The following is a 24141-nucleotide window of genomic DNA, read 5'->3' as shown; positions in this document are numbered from 1 at the left end:
GGATAGGTGAAAACCCAGAGGACAGTAAATCTGCAGGAAAAGGGTTGGTGAACACTGATGTCTGGAATACAGGCTATTTTAACTAAGTGTTACTTGTTTTCGAGTCTGTTTAATCGTGTACTTACAAAACGAATCAGAACTATCAAAAAAGAACGTAAGAAGTGGAATTCTAAACGAGGAGGCTATGACAAGGAAGTCGGACTCTCTGGAATTACTGGTCTTGAAATCCAATAAAATTCACGTTCGTTACCAATAATTGAGGGAGATAGCCAATCAGTGTGTGCGTATTGCTACCAAGAATTTACCAAAAATAAGACACTATTCGGTTTTATTTCCCTGCGTCGGAAGGCAAAGATAACCGCAAAATTCCCTGTATAACTGGGAAAAAGTTACCACAAGCGAATTTACCTTTCCAGCTTGCTGGCTAGCTACGGATAAGTACGGTAACCTTACCAACTGTACATAAATATTAATTTTAACAATGTTTAGCTAGCTAGTTACCTTAGTTAATATCTTTCAGCTTCAAACAAAGTAGCCAACTACGCCCACCGGTTTAAATTACGGTAGACGATGTAATCTGAGGAACTGTTCTTAATTTACATTAGCCACAACACGAATAGCCTTTTTTTATATTAGTTTATTAATTGAGCTGTTTTATGCATTTAATTTCTTTGAATGGCCCTTTGTAGCTAGCTGTCTGGATTGAACAGTGGCCATTTGCTGTCGTTTATAGCTAATCAAATTACCTAGCAAACACTGTAAGAAAATAAAATGTCCTTGAAATTGACCTGTAGGTTTGGGATAGACTTGCTATAGATGTTGGAGCGCAAACAGGGGTGTTCTGATCTATTAGAACGGATCAGACATGTACACAAAGGCAGAACTGGACATTTTGTTAGCTGACACATTATTGGTACATTTTGTTCTGGGATAAGAGTACAAAGCAGGTGCTTGAACAACATTATTATAATTGTAAATGCCCAGCTTTTACACAGCGTACATCTCACATTTTCCACACCTGTAATTGACGTGGCATCTAAATGACACTCGTCTGGGCAAGGATATTCCACTAGTTTAATCGATCCTGTCTCGATTCCTCTATTCTCGTATCTCATCCTTGCATATCTCCCTGCATCCACTGGTGGGTAGTACAAAGGGGCAAGGAAAAGATATAAGGAAGAGATGCAAAGAGTGAAAATAAGCAGTTGGAATGGCCCCATAAAAATGGACAGGGATCCATATCGGGATGCAAGGAGTAAGAACAAGCTATTTAAATGAGCCCATTGATTCTGGAGAGGGTTCCACATTGGGACACAGAAATATTCACAATCAGTAAATTTTCATTGTATTGCTGATTTGAAACTAGTGCATTATGAGTTAAAACCATAGTCTGTGGTCAGAACACAGTGTTATTTTGGATCAAGCACTGTAAATTATTTCGCCCGAACAGGGACTTGAACCCTGGACCCTCAGATTAAAAGTCTGATGCTCTACCGACTGAGCTATCCGGGCTCTTTCTGGGAGTTGAATTCATGGGATCAGGAGTCTGATCTATACTGGGAGATGAATAACACATTCATAATCACTGATATTTGCCATTGGGGAGTTGTTCATTCATAATAATATGCTAATGTGGTCAATTCACAGAAGGTGGCCATTCCTTTTGACCTCCTACGCAATGGTAGCGTGTCTGACTCCAGATCAGAAGGTTGCATGTTCAAATCACATCGGGTTCAGCTCTTCATTTCCTGCTGTACTCTTCTTATATGAAAAAATTGCAGTTTATGAAAAAACAGCAGGCTCTGCAAGGAACCAGTCATTTCTCCACTGTGATGTCAGGCCCAAGACTTAAAACACAATGGCTTCCACCCTTTCTTCCTGTTTTATTCATTTGAGTCATAGGGCTTGTTACAAGGATGGTTGGTTGGCGGATTTAACAGTGGACTTTGGAGATGAGACTCAAACTTGCGCAATCCAAGTGGGGTGTTTTATTTACAAAAGTGTCCCCAACTATTATACAAACCTTTATACATATTTACAAAACAAAATGGTAAATGGACTGCATTTATATAGCGCTTTACAATTGATGCCTCTCATTCGCCAGAGCAGTTTAGGGATTAGGTGTCTTGCTTAAGGACACTTCGACACACCCAGGGTGGGGTTTGAACCGGCAAACCTCTGACTGCCAGACAATTGGACTTACCTCCTGAGCTATGTCGCCCCCCCAAAAGAATCAGCCCATCAATTACACCCATTAAATTACACCCACCTACTGCCAGCCACCACTGAGAGCAAATGATTATCCGGACTATACCATTTCTACACAATATTCAATTATCTCAGAAGAAATGACAGTATATATTTTTACACATAGAAATCATTATACATATAGTATCCGTTGCTACTTTGTATCTAATAATCACATATCTAATTGGGTATGAGAAAATATTATGAATGCACTTTATGGTCTCCCCTTGTCTAAAATAGCTAATTCTTCTTGTCCATGGGTTCCAATGAAATTGCACAGAATCGTGACATTCAGATCACACCATTTCAATTATTTATTGAAGAGATGGAAAAGGGGGATATGGGGATGGACATGACTTGTAAGGAAGATGGTATCAGCTGCTGGTTTAGAGGGAAGATGGAATCAGAAGGTAGCTTAGAAGGAAGACAGTATCAGAAGGTGGTTTAGAAGGAAGATAGTGTCAGAAGGTAGCTTAGAAGGAAGATAGTATCAGAAGGTAGCTTAGAAGGAAGATAGTATCAGAAGGTAGCTTAGAAGGAAGATAGTATCAGCAGCTGGTTTAGAGGGAAGATGGAATGTGGTTCTGAGGGAAGATGGAATTAGAAGGTCATGGGCTGGGGTGGTGTTCTGGCTAAGGTCTGCACAATCCACTGCTATCTTGCCACTTGCTTGACTGTGTTTTTTCCAGTTCCAGCTGAGAACAGAGTACCCCAAAACAACAGGAATTACCAACAGTTCCACTGCTACAAGTACACAATGAACCTACCCACACAACAGCAGCTGCCCATCTCAATCTCTGTATCATTACTGAGGTTGTGGCATAAGTGAACCTTCAGCCACACCATGCTGCTGCTCACCAGTCAAGCTTTTTTCAGACAGCGTACGTCATGGGTGATGGTTCCCATCTTTTGGACATCCTTACATCTCTAGAATATAACAACAAAACAAAAAGACAACATGACATTTAGCCACCAGGAACACGTTTAAATTCAAATTAAATGGTCAGACAACGAGCTAAGGTGTTTTGTTTAATCTGCAGAACATTTTTGTTCTGACCAGCAGGATCAGATCGGGTCATGGGAGAGCAGCACTTACCCCTCTGCTGCTGGTGGTGCGAGCCAGGACAGGAATGCGCGATCGGAAGGAGCTCTTTTTGGAATGCTGGAACCCTGTGCTGAAGGGGGGGTTTTCCAGTCCGTGCATTTCCAGAGCTGTCCAAGAGAGAATGGCACAGTCCCACAGTAAGATAACACTGTATCCAGGACCCCTATTCATACTGGTTGCAATTCCCCTAAGCCCAGTCCATTCTGAAAGCAGTAGAGTGAACTGGAGCTCCAAATTTGCAGTCACATGGTGTACAGAAGTGACTCTTGCGTGCATGATCAAAATGATGCAGGATGTTGTACAGCAGGACAGAACAGGCAAGTCAGTCCATTCAGCAACACCCATTCTGATTGGCTCCTCTCTGGGGCCGTCAGTAGCAGAAGCCATTTTCCATCTATTGGCTATCCGTGTGCAGCTACAGTAGGCAAGCTCTTACCCAAGCAGACCTTGTGGGCCTCTTCAGCATACTCTGAATGCCAGGATAGAGAATCCAGGCACTGCTCAGAGGCCTGAAAAAGAAGCAAAGTAATCAGGAGCATGAAGCACTGCTGCTCTGTTAAAAGTCAATTTAAATCTAGTCTACACAGCAGGAGTGTGTCACAGCAGATTATTATGACAAACACTTCAGCCGATTAGTGAGCCAGCACACACACTTGACACCCCTGCTACAAACAAAATATCACAACATTACCGTTACCCAACAGATGTTTTCTTTTCCATAAAGGATTAGTGTCAATTTACTAATGAACGTTTTGCACACAAGTAGAACCATAGATATTATAATCTGCATGAGATACAGCAATATTGCAATATGATATATTCTAATGGATGTTCAGAAACACGTTACTGACGAACACAGGAGCTGACCTGGTAGGGTCTCACTAACCTGCGAAACGTCATCCTGGGACACACTGCAGGTGAACATGGTCTCGTCCACCTGTGTGGCACAATCTGATGTGGTAAACTCCACTGTTTGGGTGGCTGCATCCCGAAAGCTGGTCTCCTTGACCAGTCTGGTCCCTGAGGAGAGATTTCTCTCTGCCCCAGACGACAGGGAGGACCTGTCTGGAATGAAAAGAAACAGAACAAGGCACTTTGTGACACACACTCACACTTCACCTTGCTTACACAACTATGAAACAGACACTTCTAGTCATCACAGCTAGTCTGGAGCTGTTCAAAGCTAGTCTGTATCTGGCCAAAGCTGGTCAAATCCAATGAAAAAGGTAGAGTAACTGATGGTCAAACTGGTTGACCAGCTGAAAGTATCAAAACGTATCACAGTTTAAAGCAGCGTGACCAGTTTAGGCTGGTTTACACTGGAATTTTCAGCAGCAATGTGTGTTTATGAACTAGGAGGAAGCTTCTCAGGGAAAGACTGAAATAGCTTCTAAAGTCAATCTACTTGTGCACTGTGACCTAGCAGGGCAGACCAATAGTAAATTTACTACAGGGTTCAATGTGGCCCAGTCCATGATATGTCCCTGAGTGACACCAAAATTACTTCATTCATACAAGATATTTTAACTTTTATCGATATTTCAGTTGCGACGCACATTTGTGAACTAGCTAAAAGTTTTGTTTGGAAGTGCAAAATCAATGGCAAATTTGCCTACCTGGTGTAGTCTCACAGCCCACCCGATTCGATAATGACCTCCTTATTTTACTAAATTTACGATTTAGCCAAATCCAACATTTTGTTATTTTGAGCGGTTTGTTTGATGATCGCATATTTATTATGAGAAACGTTTTAACAATTAAGAGCTTTCAGACAATCAATTCTAGTTGTATCTTGGCTTTCTCGGTGGCTATTTATAAAGACTTTTCCTCGATATTATTTGACGTAATAGAAGCAGAATTTTGAAGCCGATCTCAACTGAATTCCATTTTATTTGGCTTCCATAACATTCGTGAACTGGTTTCTCTTGTGACGTTAAATAAACATTCGAATTCTTGTGTTATTTTGCAACTTGCCTTTGACTGCTTATGCAGTCCCGACACTTCAGTCATAACCATACTGCTTGGTCTGGTAAATATTTCTTTAGTACCACACAATAAGCGAACGCGAAAAGAAATACAGAAGCTACAGAAACTACGTGCAGCTCAGAAATCGTTCGGCGCTCAGTGATGTCACAAGTAATATTAGATAATAGCTGAAATAATAAGAAATAACAATAATAACAAAAACTAACAAGATATATTATCTTTTTTTATCAGGCAGACAAGTAGAAATGTAACATAAACAACTGGTGACTGATGAACCAGTGCTGGAGAGTACAGGTGTCATCTAAAATAATTTCCCCCTCAGAAATAAATTCACCCCTGTCAACATTTAATGGGAATGCCTGTTTCAGTGAGCGTTGGACTGACAGCCGCTGTCTATTGGAGTCGCACAGCTGGAGTGAAAACCATGACTTGGCGCGCTTCTAGGAATTCATTTAGTAGAGTTTCGTGATATAAATATAGAAACAAATTTCACCAACACGAAATACGCAATACCACTTAATTGCGTATTAAAATCGGACATAGCCGCAAGCACTTTCCTGCTTGGCTAAGAACAGCAAGCTAACTAGCTAGCTTAGTTTATCTTGGGCTGAATAAGCGGCTGCTGTAGCCAACGTTATTTTACTTACCTCGATGTGCTTCCTCAAATATGATGGCATTTATTTCCCTGAGTTGTGGCAACCAAAGTAGATTATGATCATGTCAGAATGCAAAGGGAATGTCTGTTTCAGCGAGGGTTGGAGTGACAGCTGTTGTCTCTTCATTCTCCACCAATAACACATATTGGTCTGGAAATAAGCAAAAGGATTTGTTGTCACATAACAAATCTAAGTTCAAACATTTAATAAGCATTCTGGCCCCGGGTCTCCAAAATCATTAGCTGTGGCTTAATTTCATAAATGGAATTTCATATATGGTTTGGCGGTTTTGGCTGCTACGTGCCCACGGTGTATTGCTTCTGGTCTGTCTTTCAGACATCGCGAGGGGTGAGTAGCCTACCAGTGGAAGCCCCTGATGGGGGAGCAGGAGGTGCTGCCACTGCTGTGGAAGCTGGCGCCATCCTCCAGCTACGGGGAACATGCAAGGCCGCTCTGCAAGGCGCTGCACATTACATTAGCCTACACTACAGGCATTTAGCAGACACTCTTATCCAGAGTATCCATTTATACAGCTGGACATACACTGAAGTACCTTGCTCAAGGGTACAACAGCAGTGAACCAAACCTGTGACCTTTCGGTTACAAGCCCAGTTCCTTGCCCACTGTGCCACACTGCCGCCATAGATAAACAACAATTCTACATTGGATTGCTGAAGCTCCGAAGCTTCCCATCCAGATGGGCTAGCGGCTGAGAGAGAACGCCACCTCCCAGCCCATGACCGTCATCAGCGCTTCCAACCAGATGCTGCACATTAGCGACGGACAGAGGAAAGCCTCCCAAAGCATTCTTGTATCTCATCCTTGCATATCTCCCTGCATCCACTGGTGGGTAGTACAAAGGGGCAAGGAAAAGATATAAGGAAGAGATGCAAAGAGTGAAAATAAGCAGTTGGAATGGCCCCATAAAAAATGGACAGGGATCCATATCGGGATGCAAGGAGTAAGAACAAGCTATTTAAACGAACCCATTGATTCTGGAGAGGGTTCCACATTGGGACACAGAAATATTCACAATCAGTAAATTTTCATTGTATTGCTGATTTGAAACTAGTGCATCATGAGTTAAAACCACAGTCTGTGGTCAGAACACAGTGTTATTTTGGATCAAGCACTGTAAATTATTTCGCCCGAACAGGGACTTGAACCCTGGACCCTCAGATTAAAAGTCTGATGCTCTACCGACTGAGCTATCCGGGCTCTTTCTGGGAGTTGAATTCATGGGATCTGGAGTCTGATCTATACTGGGAGATGAATAACACATTCATAATCACTGATATTTGCCATTGGGGAGTTGCTCATTCATAATAATATGCTAATGTGGTCAATTCACAGAAGGTGGCCATTCCTTTTGACCTCCTACCGCAATGGTAGCGCGTCTGACTCCAGATCAGAAGGTTGCATGTTCAAATTACATCGGGTTCAGCTCTTCATTTCCTGCTGTACTCTTCTTATATGAAAAAATTGCAGTTTATGAAAAAACAGCAGGCTCTGGCTGGTCTGCCAGCATCCGCCATCAGACCCCTGCAGCTCATCCAGAATGCTGCAGCGCGTCTGGTCTACAACCTCCCCAGACATTCCCATGTCACCCCCCTGCTCACTGACCTCCACTGGCTGCCTGTTATGGCTCGCATCAAATTTAAGTCCTTGGTGCTTGCATACCAGGCAGCTAAGGGGTCAGCACCAGGGTACATTCAGAGGATCATCAGACCCTACACACCAGCCAGACCTCTCCGTTCTGCCACCTCTGGACGCTTGGCACCTCCCCCTCTTCGCGTCTGCACTTCCCGCTCCCGTCTGCTGTCTGTCCTGGCCCCTCGCTGGTGGAATGACCTCCCCGTGATGGTCAGAACAGCAGAGAATCTCACCACTTTCAAACGCAGACTGAAGACTCATCTCTTCAGGCTGCACCTCTCCCCACCCCTCCCTAGCCTATAGTTCAGCTCATTGTACCTAGCTAGGATAATTTGATTATGTTAGTGTATCTGGTAGGATTGTTTTTGTATGATTAGGTGTGATTCCAGTGCTAGTTTGTACTTTGTACTTGGTAGGATTCTTGCTGCTGAACAAGCTTACTCTACAGGGTTGGAGTCCTGATCGATGTGGTCACTTCTGGCACTACGATCCTTACTTCACTCTAGTGTTTCTTTTGCGCCTCTACATCTTGAAACCTATGCACTTGTTGTACGTCGCTCTGGATAAGAGCGTCTGCTAAATGCCTATAATGTAATGTAATGTAATGAAAGGAACCAGTCATTTCTCCACTGTGACTTCAGGCCCAGGACTTAAAACACAATGGCTTCCACCCTTTCTTCCTGTTTCATTCATTTGAGTCATAGGGCTTGTTACAAGGATGGTTGGTTGGCGGATTTAACAGTGGACTTTGGAGATGAGACTCAAACTTGCTCAACCCAAGTGGGGTGTTTTATTTACAAAAGTGTCCCCAACTATTATACAAACCTTTATAAATATTTACAAAACAAAATGGTAAATGGACTGCATTTATATAGCGCTTTACAATTGATGCCGCTCATTCGCCAGAGCAGTTTAGAGGTTAGGTGTCTTGCTTAAGGACACTTCGACACACCCAGGGCGGGGTTTGAACCGGCAAACCTCTGACTGCCAGACAATTGGACTTACCTCCTGAGCTATGTCGCCCCCCCAAAAGATTCAGCCCATCCATTACACCCATTAAATTACACCCACCTACTGCCAGCCACCACTGAGAGCAAATGATTATCCGGACTATACCATTTCTACACAATATTCAATTATCTCAGAAGAAATGACAGTATATATTTTTACACATAGAAATCATTATACATATAGTATCCGTTGCTACTTTATATCTAATAATCACATATCTAATTGGGTACGAGAAAATATTATGAATGCCTTTTATGGTCTCCCCTTGTCTAAAATAGCTAATTCTTCTTGTCCATGGGTTCCAATGAAATTGCACAGAATCGTGACATTCGGATCACGCCATTTCAATTATTTATTGAAGAGATGGAAAAGGGGGATATGGGGATGGACATGACTTGTAAGGAAGATGGTATCAGCTGCTGGTTTAGAGGGAAGATGGAATCAGAAGGTAGCTTAGAAGGAAGACAGTATCAGAAGGTGGTTTAGAAGGAAGATAGTGTCAGAAGGTAGCTTAGAAGGAAGATAGTATCAGAAGGTAGCTTAGAAGGAAGATAGTATCAGAAGGTAGCTTAGAAGGAAGATAGTATCAGCAGCTGGTTTAGAGGGAAGATGGAATGTGGTTCTGAGGGAAGATGGAATTAGAAGGTCATGGGCTGGGGTGGTGTTCTGGCTAAGGTCTGCACAATCCACTGCTATCTTGCCACTTGCTTGACTGTGTTTTTTCCAGTTCCAGCTGAGAACAGAGTACCCCAAAACAACAGGAATTACCAACAGTTCCACTGCTACAAGTACACAATGAACCTACACACACAACAGCAGCTGCCCATCTCAATCTCTGTATCATTACTGAGGTTGTGGCATAAGTGAACCTTCAGCCACACCATGCTGCTGCTCACCAGTCAAGCTTTTTTCAGACAGCGTACGTCATGGGTGATGGTTCCCATCTTTTGGACATCCTTACATCTCTAGAATATAACAACAAAACAAAAAGACAACATGACATTTAGCCACCAGGAACACATTTAAATTCAAATTAAATGGTCAGACAACGAGCTAAGGTGTTTTGTTTAATCTGCAGAACATTTTTGTTCTGACCAGCAGGATCAGATCGGGTCTTGGGAGAGCAGCACTTACCCCTCTGCTGCTGGTGGTGCGAGCCAGGACCGGAATGCGCGATCGGAATGAGCTCTTTCTGGAACGCTGGAACCCTGTGCTGAAGGGGGGGTTTTCCAGTGCGTGCATTTCCAGAGCTGTCCAAGAGAGAATGGCACAGTCCCACAGTAAGATAACACTGTATCCAGGACCCCTATTCATACTGGACCCCTATTCCATTCTGAAAGCAGTAGAGTGAACTGGAGCTCCAAATTTGCAGTCACATGGTGTACAGAAGTGACTCTTGCGTGCATGATCAAAATGATGCAGGATGTTGTACAGCAGGACAGAACAGGCAAGTCAGTCCATTCAGCAACACCCATTCTGATTGGCTCCTCTCTGGGACCGTCAGTAGCAGAAGCCATTTTCCATCTATTGGCCATCCGTGTGCAGCTACAGTAGGCAAGCTCTTACCCAAGCAGACCTTGTGGGCCTCTTCAGCATACTCTGAATGCCAGGATAGAGAATCCAGGCACTGCTCAGAGGCCTGAAAAAGAAGCAAAGTAATCAGGAGCATGAAGCACTGCTGCTCTGTTAAAAGTCAATTTAAATCTAGTCTACACAGCAGGAGTGTGTCACAGCAGATTTTTATGACAAACACTTCAGCCGATTAGTGAGCCAGCACACACACTTGACACCCCTGCTACAAACAAAATATCACAACATTACCGTTACCCAACAGATGTTTTCTTTTCCATAAAGGATTAGTGTCAATTTACTAATGAACGTTTTGCACACAAGTAGAACCATAGATATTATAATCTGCATGAGATACAGCAATATTGCAATATGATATATTCTAATGGATGTTCAGAAACACGTTACTGACGAACACAGGAGCTGACCTGGTAGGGTCTCACTAACCTGCGAAACGTCATCCTGGGACACACTGCAGGTGAACATGGTCTCGTCCACCTGTGTGGCACAATCTGATGTGGTAAACTCCACTGTTTGGGTGGCTGCATCCCGAAAGCTGGTCTCCTTGACCGGTCTGGTCCCTGAGGAGAGATTTCTCTCAGCCTCAGACGATAGGGAGGACCTGTCTGGAATGAAAAGAAACAGAACAAGGCACTTTGTGACACACACTCACACTTCACCTTGCTTACACAACTATGAAACAGACACTTCTAGTCATCACAGCTAGTCTGGAGCTGTTCAAAGCTAGTCTGTAGCTGGCCAAAGCTGGTCAAATCCAATGAAGAAGGTAGAGTAAACTGATGGTCAAACTGGTTGACCAGCTGAAAGTATCAAAACGTATCACAGTTTAAAGCAGCGTGACCAGTTTAGGCTGGTTTACACTGGAATTTTCAGCAGCAATGTGTGTTTATGAACTAGGAGGAAGCTTCTCAGGGAAAGACTGAAATAGCTTCTAAAGTCAATCTACTTGTGCACTGTGACCTGGCAGGGCAGACCAATAGTAAATTTACTACAGGGTTCAATGTGGCCCAGTCCATGATATGTCCCTGAGTGACACCAAAATTACTTCATTCATACAAGATATTTTAACTTTTATCGATATTTCAGTTGCGACGCACATTTGTGAACTAGCTAACAGTTTTGTTTGGAAGTGCAAAATCAATGGCAAATTTGCCTACCTGGTGCAGTCTCACAGCCCACCCGATTCGATAATGACCTCCTTATTTGGCTAAATTTACGATTTAGCCAAATCCAACATTTTGTTATTTTGAGCGGTTTGTTTGATGATCGCATATTTATTATGAGAAAAGTTTTAACCATTAAGAGCTTTCAGACAATCAATTCTAGTTGTATCTTGGCTTTCTCGGTGGCTATTTATAAAGACTTTTCCTCGATATTATTTGACGTAATAGAAGCAGAATTTTGAAGCCGATCTCAACTGAATTCCATTTTATTTGGCTTCCATAACATTCGTGAACTGGTTTCTCTTGTGACGTTAAATAAACATTCGAATTCTTGTGTTATTTTGCAACTTGCCTTTGACTGCTTATGCAGTCCCGACACTTCAGTCATAACCATACTGCCTTGGTCTGGTAAATATTTCTTTAGTACCACACAATAAGCGAACGCGAAAAGAAATACAGAAGCTACAGAAACTACGTGCAGCTCAGAAATCGTTCGGCGCTCAGTGATGTCACAAGTAATATTAGATAATAGCTGAAATAATAAGAAATAACAATAATAACAAAAACTAACAAGATATATTATCTTTTTTCATCAGGCAGACAAGTAGAAATGTAACATAAACAACTGGTGACTGATGAACCAGTGCTGGAGAGTACAGGTGTCATCTAAAATAATTTCCCCCTCAGAAATAAATTCACCCCTGTCAACATTTAATGGGAATGTCTGTTTCAGTGAGCGTTGGACTGACAGCCGCTGTCTATTGGAGTCGCACAGCTGGAGTGAAAACCATGACTTGGCGCGCTTCTAGGAATTCATTTAGTAGAGTTTCGTGATATAATATGAAACAAATTTCACCAACACGAAATACGCATACCACTAATTGCGTATTAAATCGGACATAGCCGCAAGCACTTTCCTGCTTGGCTAAGAACAGCAAGCTAACTAGCTAGCTTAGTTTATCTTGGGCTGAATAAGCGGCTGCTGTAGCCAACGTTATTTTACTTACCTCGATGTGCTTCCTCAAATATGATGGCATTTATTTCCCTGAGTTGTGGCAACCAAAGTAGATTATGATCATGTCAGAATGCAAAGGGAATGTCTGTTTCAGCGAGGGTTGGAGTGACAGCTGTTGTCTCTTCATTCTCCACCAATAACACATATTGGTCTGGAAATAAGCAAAAGGATTTGTTGTCACATAACAAATCTAAGTTCAAACATTTAATAAGCATTCTGGCCCCGGGTCTCCAAAATCATTAGCTGTGGCTTAATTTCGTAAATGGAATTTCATATATGGTTTGGCGGTTTTGGCTGCTACGTGCCCACGGTGTATTGCGTCTGGTCTGTCTTTCAGACATCGCGAGGGGTGAGTAGCCTACCAGTGGAAGCCTCTGATGGGGGAGCAGGAGGTGCTGCCATTGCTGTGGAAGCTGGCGCCATCCTCCAGCTATGGGGAACATGCAAGGCGCGCTCTGCAAGGCGCTGTACATTACATTAGCCTACACTACAGGCATTTAGCAGACACTCTTATCCAGAGTATCCATTTATACAGCTGGACATACACTGAAGCAATGCAGGTAAAGTACCTTGCTCAAGGGTACAACAGCAGTGAACCAAACCTGTGACCTTTCGGTTACAAGCCCAGTTCCTTGCCCACTGTGCCACACTGCCGCCATAGATAAACAACAATTCTACATTGGATTGCTGAAGCTCCGAAGCTTCCCATCCAGACGGGCTAGCGGCTGAGAGAGAACGCCACCTCCCAGCCCATGGCCGTCATCAGCTCTTCCAACCAGATGCTGCACATTAGCGACGGACAGAGGAAAGCCTCCCAAAGCAAAGACACAGCCGAGGCAATTGCGTTGTTTCAAGTGGCAGTGTCATGAAGCATCTGACACGTGCCTCTGTAGTGACATCTCCTGGTCAATAAATAAGGCTGGCATTACTGTTCACAGCGGTGATAAACTGAAATTAGTGCATTACTACCACTTGACTCTTTACTGTATAATTTAGTTCATGAATATTAATGCTACTGCCATGTATTCTCAAAGCCATCTCCAACAGTCTAATCATTGTACAAATTAAACATATTGTTATAATTATGACGAGACGGCGATAATTATTAAAGTGCAATGAAAATGCGTTGTGTGTTTCAGAAGCATAATACAATCATATTGACCAGTGTCTCATCTATTTCCTCTTGCATGCCTAGTAAAAGAGAGCACATTACAACAATAAATTCCAATGATTTGAAGAAAAAAAATTCACCATTTCTTAGGCCACATATAAATAAAGAGTATCATTAAGCATCATGTCCATTTAAGTAAGTGTTTAAAACTTTATAACTTTATTTCCTTAGGCAATATTGATATTCAAATAATATCAGAATGTTCAATACATATGTTTAGGAAAAGTTACCAAGGGGAAGCCATATGCATTTCATGACAGCAGATTTATTTTCTTAAATTGTCGCAGTAGCTTGGCTACGAAGTGGAAACATATCGTTTCTGGAGTGTAGATTTGATGTAAATGATCAGTTGTTCAAAACATTCAATTAAATGATTTCTTCAATTAAATATATTTCTTCTTCTATGAAACATTTTTTGTTAATTGACACTTCGATGTGACACAAGGAATGACATTCTCTTTATATGTTAGGATGAAAAAACACAGGGCCAAGTCATGACATGAAATAATTTATGAAACATTGGGTAGTATTGATTTGGAATAGAGCTTCTTAAATTTGTGTGAGTTAAGACAGCAGGCCGTTTTCAAGTTTGAATTAATGACTTACAGACAGTGCTTTGTTTTTGAGTAACTTGGCATTTTCGTATGTTGTTTTTGTTGACTATAAGACAAACAAGCACAGCACCCGTTGTGCAATTTTAAACTATAAGGTGTCTCAAAACATGCTATCAAGCGCACACACACATATACTGTACACTCCCACAATGACTCCATGGCACAGTCAAAAAGTGTGTGCTTACTCCTCATCAGTCACTCCCCTTACATACAGGTGCGTACCTATTATCATCCTGAAACTGTACTGATGGTGATCTGTTTACTAAGGGCAGGATCATTGCAATGTTTTCAACACTGTTGTACTTTACATAGATGGTTGAGCTTGAATTACAGCAGGTGCTGCTGTAATATGGGGCTGCACTGACCTCAAGTTGACCACAAAATGTTTGTATTGCAGGAGTGTTATTTAAATAGTAGGGCCGCAGGTGTTCATTGCATCCTACCTATCGAGTTGTCCCAAGGGGTATGCAAATTGCATCATTTCAATGTGTTGCAGTGGAGAGATTTGCGATCAGAGCAAAGGAATTGGCTCTAAAGTCACTGGGAAACCCAAGTCAAAACGTTTTTGAGACTGATGGTGGATGAATTAATGAAAATAACAATGAAATTAGCTTAGAAGCATTTTCTGATATGGTACAAAGGCCAACCGACCTTTTGGCATTACATTACATTACAGGCATTTGGCAGGAGGTTTTATCCAGAGCGACATACAACAAAGTGTATAACCATCACCAGGAAAAGTATGTCGAAAACCCTAGAGAGAAGTACCGGTCCAAGTGCAGGGAACAACCGCATAGTTCAACTTGTACCCTGAAGGTTAAACTGTTTAACGCTAACACAAACGAGAACAGCAACAACGCAGTCTATGCAAAAATACAAGCAGTAGTTAAGGCAGGTGCATTAACTAAGTCACCTACAAAACAGCTACCTAGTTACAACCCTAAGCTTACAGTCATTTACAGGGAGGTAGGGTGAGATGGGGAGAGGTGCAGCCTGAAGAGGTGAGTCTTCAGTCGTCAGTTGGCGACTAAAGTAGCAGTTTCCTTGCTGTAGTGTTTTCCAATATGGTAGCATATATCGATAGATATAACTATAAGTTTGGTATAAAAATAGGACTTTTCGACAAGGCAGGACAAATCGACAGAACACTGGCACAAATTGTGTCCCGTGCCTTCGATGGCATCTCTTGTTGGAATGATCTCACGGGATGTACATACAAAAGACATCGAATGTGGACCTTCCATTACTAAAAACAGGCATATCTCTCTGCAGAGTACCTTAACAGAAGTCCAGTTTTTCTCATAAGTTATCCAGGCACATAAAAAATAACAAATAGCCTGAAGTCCATAAAACGCACCACTTTTGGAGCGACCCAAATGTGTTGTCTTGAACTGTGAAGGTTCAAGTCTTGCCTGACTGCCAAATCAGGGACAGGTTGTGTTGCCATACCATCCACATTCAGATTCTCTGAAGGTGCGGGAACATTTCCATTGGTTCCACTGGGGGAAAAACATATCCATTTTCATTTCATGCAAAATGCAGCTTGATTTAAGTATGTTTTTGAATGTCAAATGTGTGTGCTGAGGAGGTGACAAACCTTTGATTCAGATGGAAAGACAGCCTGTGGTTTATCAAGCTTCAAGGTATCAGGTAAGACTGTTTTCTGTGAATTATACCTGTAAAGATAGGTGCATCTTGTGTTAGCATTCATTATGAGGCTTTTAGCAAAATTGGTGAGTTCAAATATAAATTTAATTACATTTTTTCTTCAATGCACCTGCTGTAACAAGTTTGAAAGTTGATGTCCTCCAGTCAATGATTGAAATACATTTCTCGATATCTTCAAAAAAGCATTGTACACTAGGTAATGTTTCTTGATAAAATCTTTTAGTAGATGTGGTATGGGATGATTAATGGTTTACTCAAACACCTAGCAACTTTGAAACATAAACTACTTTGTGTACAAATACAGAGACAAGATGAAGTGTTTAAGAAAGTGTATGTACAGAAATGTAAAAAAGATTTTTTATAATGCGTAAACACACAACATATTGCATTTTAAGTGGTTTTGTTTTATATGGCAGAACCTACCACAACCATTGGCTTGCATGGTCATTATGCACATAAGGTCATGAAAAGCTGCTCCACGCTGGAGAAACACCTCGATTTACTATTCGATTTGCAGTAGAAATTTGGCACCACAAATAAGGTCAGGAAAGCAAATGCATGTCAGATTACCTCATGCATGTTGAAAATACAAAACCGTCTCCATAGAACTTGGTTCTCGAGTCTTGCTCATTTTAAAAAAAGCTCTCCTTTGCTCCTTTGCTCTCAGAAACATGTGTGCACATATATTGCATGTTGCCCACTTGTTAAAAGGTGAATTTTTCACAGAATGCTTTACTGTTCTCCAAATGCATAAAATGTACAATCCCATTACTAACATGCAACCATGCACTCATTTTGGCACTGTAATCAAATGTTGCATTTCTGGCAATCGGATTATCATGGCACATAATCTATATTGCAAGTCACCTTTGAAATGACCCCATGATTATGTCTACACTACACAGACTACTATAGTCATTTTACGAAATTGAGTTTTTGGCCCACCAGACAGTGGCCAGTAAAGTGCCAAAATCTTTACCAATTGGGAACGTGGGTCTTTAATTTGGTCAGTAAAAAAATTTTGTTACCACTTTTTATTGTGTGCAATATAGTACAATAAGCACAAAGTGAACATGGGACTTTTATTTTCCATGGCATGCATTGCTATTTCTGACATAGAACACAAATAATCCCTCTAAACATAAAAAGCACCTAATTAAGAAAAATTAACAGCTTGTTAAAATTGTGGGATTGCAATTGTGGTTGGAACGACAATCAGCACATACAGGGGCCCCCAGGACTGAGTTTGGGAATCCACTGCTCTGGTGCAGTGATCTTCATTCTTTTTTTTTCAATTTATCAGCAACACATTCAGACCCAAGAAACCAGGTGATGTGAGTTAACTGTGTAATGAACTGCTTTACTTGACCGATTGAGTGCCGACTAAAAGGAAAGACCAGCAGTCCTGGGCGTCCGGACCGGATGAAGATCACTGCTTATTCCATTTGATTGTCATTTTCAAGTATTTCAGAAAGCAGACACATTCAGGCAAGAAACCTTATCAGACGTTCAACTTGTAGATTTTTACATTGTATCCTTAAAGCGGAAACTAGCAATGCAGTAGTACCTTGCTCAAGGGACAAATGGCAGTTCCTAGATGAAACCTGCAACCTTTCGATTACAAGTCAGTTACCACTTTCAACTGCTAGCAATGAAGCCAATGCCATGACCTCCACAATCAGCAGGTCTATACACCATTGGAACTTCGTGCGGTGTTCTGGAACGCAGGATGTAGAATAGATTTCCTCCTCCTTCATCCCTCAAAGAACTCAAGGCTTTCATTTTAAAAGAATGGACCAATATCTCACTACACACAGTTCAGAACTTGTATGTCAGCATCCCAAGAAGGGTTGAGGTTGTTATGAACATATAAAATATGACTGTAAAATATAGTTGTACAATCTATCGGTGTTGGTGGATGAGATGTGTGTGGTATGTGAGGTGTCCTTCTTGCAGCTCACTGGATTGTGGGAATGGCCATCTCTGTTACTGGCAGTAAAATGTTGCTTACCAGGAGCCAGATGGTGGCTGCATTCTTCTTGACTTCCCTTTGTACAGGTGAGCCATCTCAAAATGTCTCTCTTGCTTTCCTCCTCCCCTCCGCCCCAGAGCTGTGCGTACTATTATTTACATGTGTGGACTTCAAATTCAGTGTTAATGAGGAAATAAGAATAAAAGAAAATGTTTTTTTATCTTAGCTGAAGGGACTCAACCGAGTCCTTTAATAATTAACATGAAGACCATTTCCATCCTCTGAACTTGTTTTAAATGTGCATTGTGATCTGTTGTTTGCCAGTTCTTGTGGGTTACTGAATGACGATCCTGGCAAAATATATGGATGCTGCACTTTTCTTGTTTCTAGCTATATACTTATTGGTAGGCCAGTTAGACAGGCGAAGCAGTTCACAAATTCAGTTAAGTGATGTGACGTACTGTTGGCCCTTCTTCTGTTGGACTGCTGTCCCCTATATTGGACCCAGGAGTTTATGCTGATCTTTTCTGTGCCAAAGAGATGGCATGACAGTGTTTTCACTGCCTTAAATCTCCTGATTTAATTCCTTCAGTTGTGTTATTCATAGATACCATTATCATACAGTTTACATCATAATAATTTCTCAGCACAACAGACAACAGATACTACAGTTAAATCATTTCTATCTTGGGAAATCCTACAGTATCACAGGGCTGTTTCAATCTTGCAGGACCATTTCTGACTGTTCAGGAAAAAGGTGTTTGCTCATTCTGTAAGCCAACCAACAGAATTGCACATTTTTTCTGTAATTTGTAAAAAAATCACTGCTGTGTAGCTTGGTGATTCTGACATTGGCCTAGCTGTAAATTGCTGTAATTGTCTGTTCTTGGACCTTAACAGGATTCTGCTACCCTGAGAGTTCTGGGACTGAGTTTGTAACAGCCTTCATGGAGAACATAGCTTATTACTACTGGAGTCCACCCCTCTACAGACTCCTCATTTCTTCCCTGAAAAGTGGCACAGAGGTCAACGTCAGTGCGGCGGACCAAACTTTTAAGACAACCCTTTCGATGTCAGCTGGGCAGACACAAGAGTTGATCCTCCCCAACGGGTTGGAGCTGGACAAGTTTAACACTTCCTACAAGACAGTTCGTGTGACTAGCAGCTCCCCGGTGACCGTCTTCTCCGTCAATCAGAAGTTCACAAGCTTCGACACTGGCATGGTTCAGCCTGTGCAGAATCTGGGTACAGAGTACCGTCTGGCCTCCCCAGCAGATCCTACAGACCACTTATATCAGTTTGTCGTCATCAACACCCAGGTTGCCAACACGGTCACAATTTCCCAGCCATCCCAGGAACCGCTCACAGTCAACCTCGGCCCATATGAAAATGCTAAGTTCCAAAGTCCGAAATACCCTGTGTCCACACAGGTGACCGCCAAAACCCCAGTAGCTGTGCTGTTCGGGAACCCCTGCATTGCGAAACCCCAGTGCCAGTGTGGCCTGGTGTTTGAGCAGCTAACCCCAGTTTCCAGCTGGGGGAGAACCTTCATCGTGCCGTCCCTCTCCGTATCAGACGCAAAAAGGAATCAGACCATTCTGCTAGTGAAGTCTGACGGCACTGGTCCAGAAAGCATTCTGCCCTCCGAGTACCTGGCTCCTCCAAGTTCCAATATACCAACACTGATGGACACCTCCCTCTACATCCAGGCTCCGATGCCAGTTTCTATCAGTCTGTTGGATTTTGGTGTCATGGCTTTGATACCAGTGGAACGTTTCTCCACCTGTTACCTGGTGCACACCTTTTCATGGACGCAAAACTTTCTCCTGATAGTAGTGAAAACTGCTGACAAGGAGGGGATTCGTCTAGGGGAGCAGCCACTTACTTCAGGTGTGACCTGGGTCCAAGTGAAAAACTCTGACTACTCCGTGGCGCTAGTCAACCTGTGGTATTCGGACATGCACCGTGTCGTCTGGCACCTGACTTCCAAGATGGGCGTCTACATTATTGAGAAACAGTCAGGGTTTATGTTATTTGGGAGCCCAGCTCTGAGCCTGAAAGTGGAACCAGGTAATGCACATTACTGTTAGTCAAATGGCACAAGTGTATATCTACCACAAGATGGAACCAACACTTGATAAAAATGTCAATACTACACCACACATACACACAGTGAGCTTTTTTTTTTACAGCTTATGATGTATCAGTGTGTTTTATTATAACAATGTGTGACATTTTGTCACCGCATCATACTGTGTGATACTGCGCTACAAAGTTCGGTAATGTCTGTCACAGGCAGCGTATCCACGTCAGGTTGCACCACAACTGTAAAGTATGCTATTTTATTTAATTGAAGTTATGAAATAAGTTCGGAGGTATTATTTTGTTTTTTCAAAACTTAACTCATATTAACCCCTGCTCATAATATATATTGAAGAAAATCAAGTCTTAAGAAAGAATTTCTCCTATGTGCAGTGTGCAAGTGTCCAAAATACTGTGTTGGCAGTGACATATGCCAAATATTCAGAGTGGTGTGCCAACATATTGATAGATGATATTTGTGTAGAAAATTGTAAAGACAAGCAAAGAAGTGTGCTTTCTGTCAAATTAAGGATAGAAGTGACAAAGCATATTATAATGACAAATGGGTACTGAAACTGGGGCAAAATCGGTGCTGGACAGCAAACAGGAAGTTGTCGTACACAGGACAGTCATTCCCTAGAGGGGAAAGTATAGTCTTGAGAGAGACAGCAAGTGAAAGAAGTGCACGATTAAGGATTTCCCAACTACACTACTGAACATTAAACTTAAAATTAAAGTTATACAAACAAGGGCAAAACTACCCTAATGAGCACTGAACTTCATTATACAAGGGCTTAATTACTGAAAGACTCAATGTGCTTGTTTTTGAGGAGGCAAACGATAGTAATTGCTAAGATGGTGACGTGTTATCTCTGTGTTTGTCTGTACGGTAAGATGGTCATAAGTGCAGGCCATACCCGGGTGAAGTGGAGCTGGTGCAGGAGACGAAGAGCTGGGCGGATGCACAGGCCCACTGCTGGAATCTCAACAGCCAGCTGGCAAATCTCAACAGCAAGGACTACCTGCTGTATGCTGGCCAGGAGCTGAGAGGGGTCAAGCAAAGTGCAGTCTGGATGGGCTTTCGCAAGAGCCTGCTGTCCGGAGAATGGCGGTGGCTCAACAGGGAGCCAGCGGAATACACTAACTGGGGATCAGGTCAACCAAATAGCTCCCTGAATACCCAGTGTGGCATGATGTCCGTGGAACGTCTCACCTGGAGCGCTGTGAGCTGCTGTGACCAACTGCCTTTCATCTGCTTTGAGCCTGGGCCTGAAATTCCGTTTCCATAGCGCCCTGAATCCAGTGGCCACCAACCCTGCTCCTGGAGATCTACCCTGCTGTAGGTTCTCATTTCAACCCTAATTTGGCACACCTGACTCTACTAATTTGCAGCTCAACAAGATCTCCAGCTGTTGAATGCGGTGTGCTTTGTTAGGGTTGGAGTGAAAACCTACAGGACGATAGATCTCCAGGGACAGGGCTGGTTACCACTGCCTTAATCTGTCTTCAGCCTGATCCTGAAATGAGCTACTTGTAGGACCCTTCATCCATTACAGTTTATCAGGGACATTCTCTTCTCATTATCTGCTATTAACTTGGAACTAAAGTCACTTTCTAACAGCTCCTTAATAATCCCCGAACAGTGATTTTCTTCTGGTTGTGTTTAACTCATATTTTCCCCTAATTCTGTGTTGTTTTTCAGTCTTTTCAGAATTCTTAAATTCATCTTGTTTGATTTATGGTAGAATTTTTAAGAATATAATCTTTCATCTCTAAATATTTTTCAAATGAAATCCAGAAATCCCTCTTATTTTACAGTGAACATTTCATGTAGCAAAGAGCTTTGCCAATATAAATAAATAGTCCAAATATTTCTGGAATTATCCCTCTAAGGGATGCATTTCCTTGAGTCAGAAACACCATTTTAAGAAACAGAAAAGAGAAAACATATTTCCTGATTTATTACCTGTTGGAATTCTTTGATATGTTTTTAAGCAATTTAACTTTATTTTGAGCAACTTTAAGCATTTCAAAATAAAACATACACCTTTGTGAAATATCTTCGCTGTTGAGAGTTTAATTACACTGCCAGTTTTACACTTTCATTTGCCATTGCCTGCATTTTTTTCATAGCTCTTGTCCCTTCGTCTGTTATGCCTGGTGTTGAGGTAGGCTAATCCAAGGCCTGACTCGGCAGGCTAAGAGTCACAGCATGGCAGAGAGAAAGGAGTACATCAAGGCTACGAAGGCTGAATTTGGATACAAGGACTTCTGCAAGTGGCTCTAAGCCATCGAAGAGACAGCACCACACTGTGCAGAAAAAGCAGACCAGTGAGCCACAGGGAGCACACCACCTCCCTGTGCAAGGCACTATACATGCAGATGGGCCAGCGGTTGAGAGAGAACACCACCTCCCATGACCATCATCAGCGCTCTCAATCAGATGCTGCAGACCTCCTGATACCATATTCACTCTAAACCACCTTATGATACCTTCTTCATTCTGAATCACCTTCTTATGGCCTAACCCATCTCTATATCCCCCCTTTTTCCATCTCTTTCTCATGTCTTCCTCAGTAACTGAAAAAAAAAAAATGTTTAAATGTTTTATTCATAACTTAATGAGTAGGTTAATGCAAATGTTACGCACTCTACTGGCATTAGAATAGCATAAGAAACTGATAATTCAATCATTATCTTTGGTCAAAAGACACATCGGTGGGATGAAATCCGGCATCCATTATATTCAAATACTCCATAATAGTTCACCACCTGCAGTCAACACAGATATTACAGCAGCACCATCAAATCCTGCTGTAATTCAAGATTGATGGCGAAGTATAACAGCGTTGGAGCCATTGCACTTAACCTGCACTCTTCGTTCTTTGTAACTTGAGGCCAAGTTAAACAAACAATATGGCTATCTTAACTCACACAAACTAATCACGCTACATTCCACAGCAATGCTACCCAATGTTTACTCAATTATTTAACGTAGCCTACCTTGGCCCTGTGTTTTTTTCATCTTACCATATGAAGAAAAATGTGTTCATTTAAGCTTTTATTTATTTTATCTGTGTCGCATAAAAATGTCAAATAACAAAAATTGTCTCATGGAAGAAGAAATGTTTGTCAAGCTACAGCTTCAAATCGATAAACCTGCCATCATTAAGCATATGGCTCCCCCTGTATGACTTTTCCCAAACATAGCGTATATTTTGAACATTTTGATATAATTTTTACATCAATACTGCCTAAGGAAATAAAGTTATACACACTTACTTCAATGGTCATGAGTGGACTGTCATTTATCTTGTCTGTATGCTTGTTTGACCATTTTGATCGCTGTATGTAACATAAGAACTCCACAATTGTAGCGTCCCCGGCTGTGATGGTCAAACTAGGCAGATACTAGACTATGGCAATTAGCAGCTAACATGTTAGTTCACCACGTTTACAAAACGAACTATTCATTCTACAAGTCTTAACATATAAAATATATATAGAGTATATTTAGAAGATGATTTACCAACCTTGTGCCCTTATCAACCAGGCGCTATACCATTTAGAACTTAAAATAAAACGTTTTATAAACCATATTTACACAGCCGTGCTCACTGCATGTTCATCTCGTGCTCAATGCAATCTAAACCGGAACCCGTAGTACACCTACTGCTGGGAGGAAACTGCGATGCCTTTTTAAAATAGGAGTTCCGTTAACGTTTTCAGAATAGGAGTCACCAATACGGAAATAATAAACAGAAAACGAATACAAGATTAATAAAAATGCATTTTAAATTAAAGGTCATTTACAATAGTAACCAGCTGCAGGTCCGCAGAAGAAGCCTGTGGCTGGGCGAAGCTAGCAATCGTAGCCCCAGTTTTTATGGCCTACCTTGTAGTCCTGTAGCTGTCTGATGAATTAGGCTTGGGAATTGAAACCAGGTAGCACTATGCCCTACATCCTGGACCAAGTCATGAGGCAAATTTGTGTGGTTCATTTTGGTGCTGTCACAACAAATTTCATCCCACTGACAAATTTCATCCCCCCTATTCCCATCCGGGGATACGTTGTGCCGTTACATTACGCTGATTGGTCAGATCTCTATTTGAAGATTCAAATTCAAATAAGTTTTATTAGCATGACGTATATATTCTAAGATATATACTTATTACTATATATTTAGAGGGGCGTGGCTAAGGTGGCT

At 41.8% G+C, this 24141-nt stretch overlaps 1 protein-coding gene, 1 long non-coding RNA gene and 2 other non-coding genes across 5 annotated transcripts; 1 reads left to right on the top strand and 3 right to left on the bottom strand.

The window, feature by feature from the left end:
• Positions 1-1439: 1439 nt before the first annotated feature.
• Positions 1440-1512, bottom strand: trnak-uuu (transfer RNA lysine (anticodon UUU)). Its single transcript has one exon. It is a non-coding gene; the product is annotated as a tRNA-Lys (tRNA).
• Positions 1513-2537: 1025 nt separating this feature from the next.
• Positions 2538-23594, bottom strand: LOC135242108 (uncharacterized). Its single transcript, XR_010326223.1, has 15 exons — positions 23467-23594; positions 20851-20976; positions 19737-19850; positions 15809-15887; positions 12419-12577; positions 10675-10853; positions 10225-10297; positions 9793-9908; positions 9555-9623; positions 5986-6144; positions 4239-4417; positions 3789-3861; positions 3344-3459; positions 3106-3174; positions 2538-2942 (listed from the first exon to the last, which is right to left on the bottom strand). It is a non-coding gene; the product is annotated as an uncharacterized LOC135242108 (long non-coding RNA).
• Positions 7140-7212, bottom strand: trnak-uuu (transfer RNA lysine (anticodon UUU)). The gene has a single exon. It is a non-coding gene; the product is annotated as a tRNA-Lys (tRNA).
• Positions 15793-21995, top strand: LOC135242107 (IgGFc-binding protein-like). Of its 2 annotated transcripts, XM_064313025.1 has the most exons (4): positions 15793-15861; positions 17836-17937; positions 18752-19921; positions 20828-21995. In XM_064313025.1, the coding sequence occupies exons 2-4, from the start codon at positions 17853-17855 to the stop codon at positions 21220-21222; spliced, it is 1650 nt and encodes a 549-aa protein (XP_064169095.1). In that variant the 5' UTR covers positions 15793-15861; positions 17836-17852; the 3' UTR covers positions 21223-21995. The 2 variants fall into 2 exon arrangements, with proteins under 2 accessions (XP_064169095.1, XP_064169094.1); XM_064313024.1 differs by lacking the exon at positions 15793-15861 and having other exon boundaries at positions 17549-17937.
• Positions 23595-24141: the final 547 nt, after the last annotated feature.

This window comes from Anguilla rostrata, chromosome 16, assembly GCF_018555375.3.
Source record: "Anguilla rostrata isolate EN2019 chromosome 16, ASM1855537v3, whole genome shotgun sequence".
In the NCBI taxonomy this organism is placed as follows: Eukaryota; Metazoa; Chordata; class Actinopteri; order Anguilliformes; family Anguillidae; genus Anguilla; species Anguilla rostrata.
The sequence above is the reverse complement of the archived record's forward strand: the minus strand, read 5'-3'. Positions and strand labels throughout refer to the sequence as shown.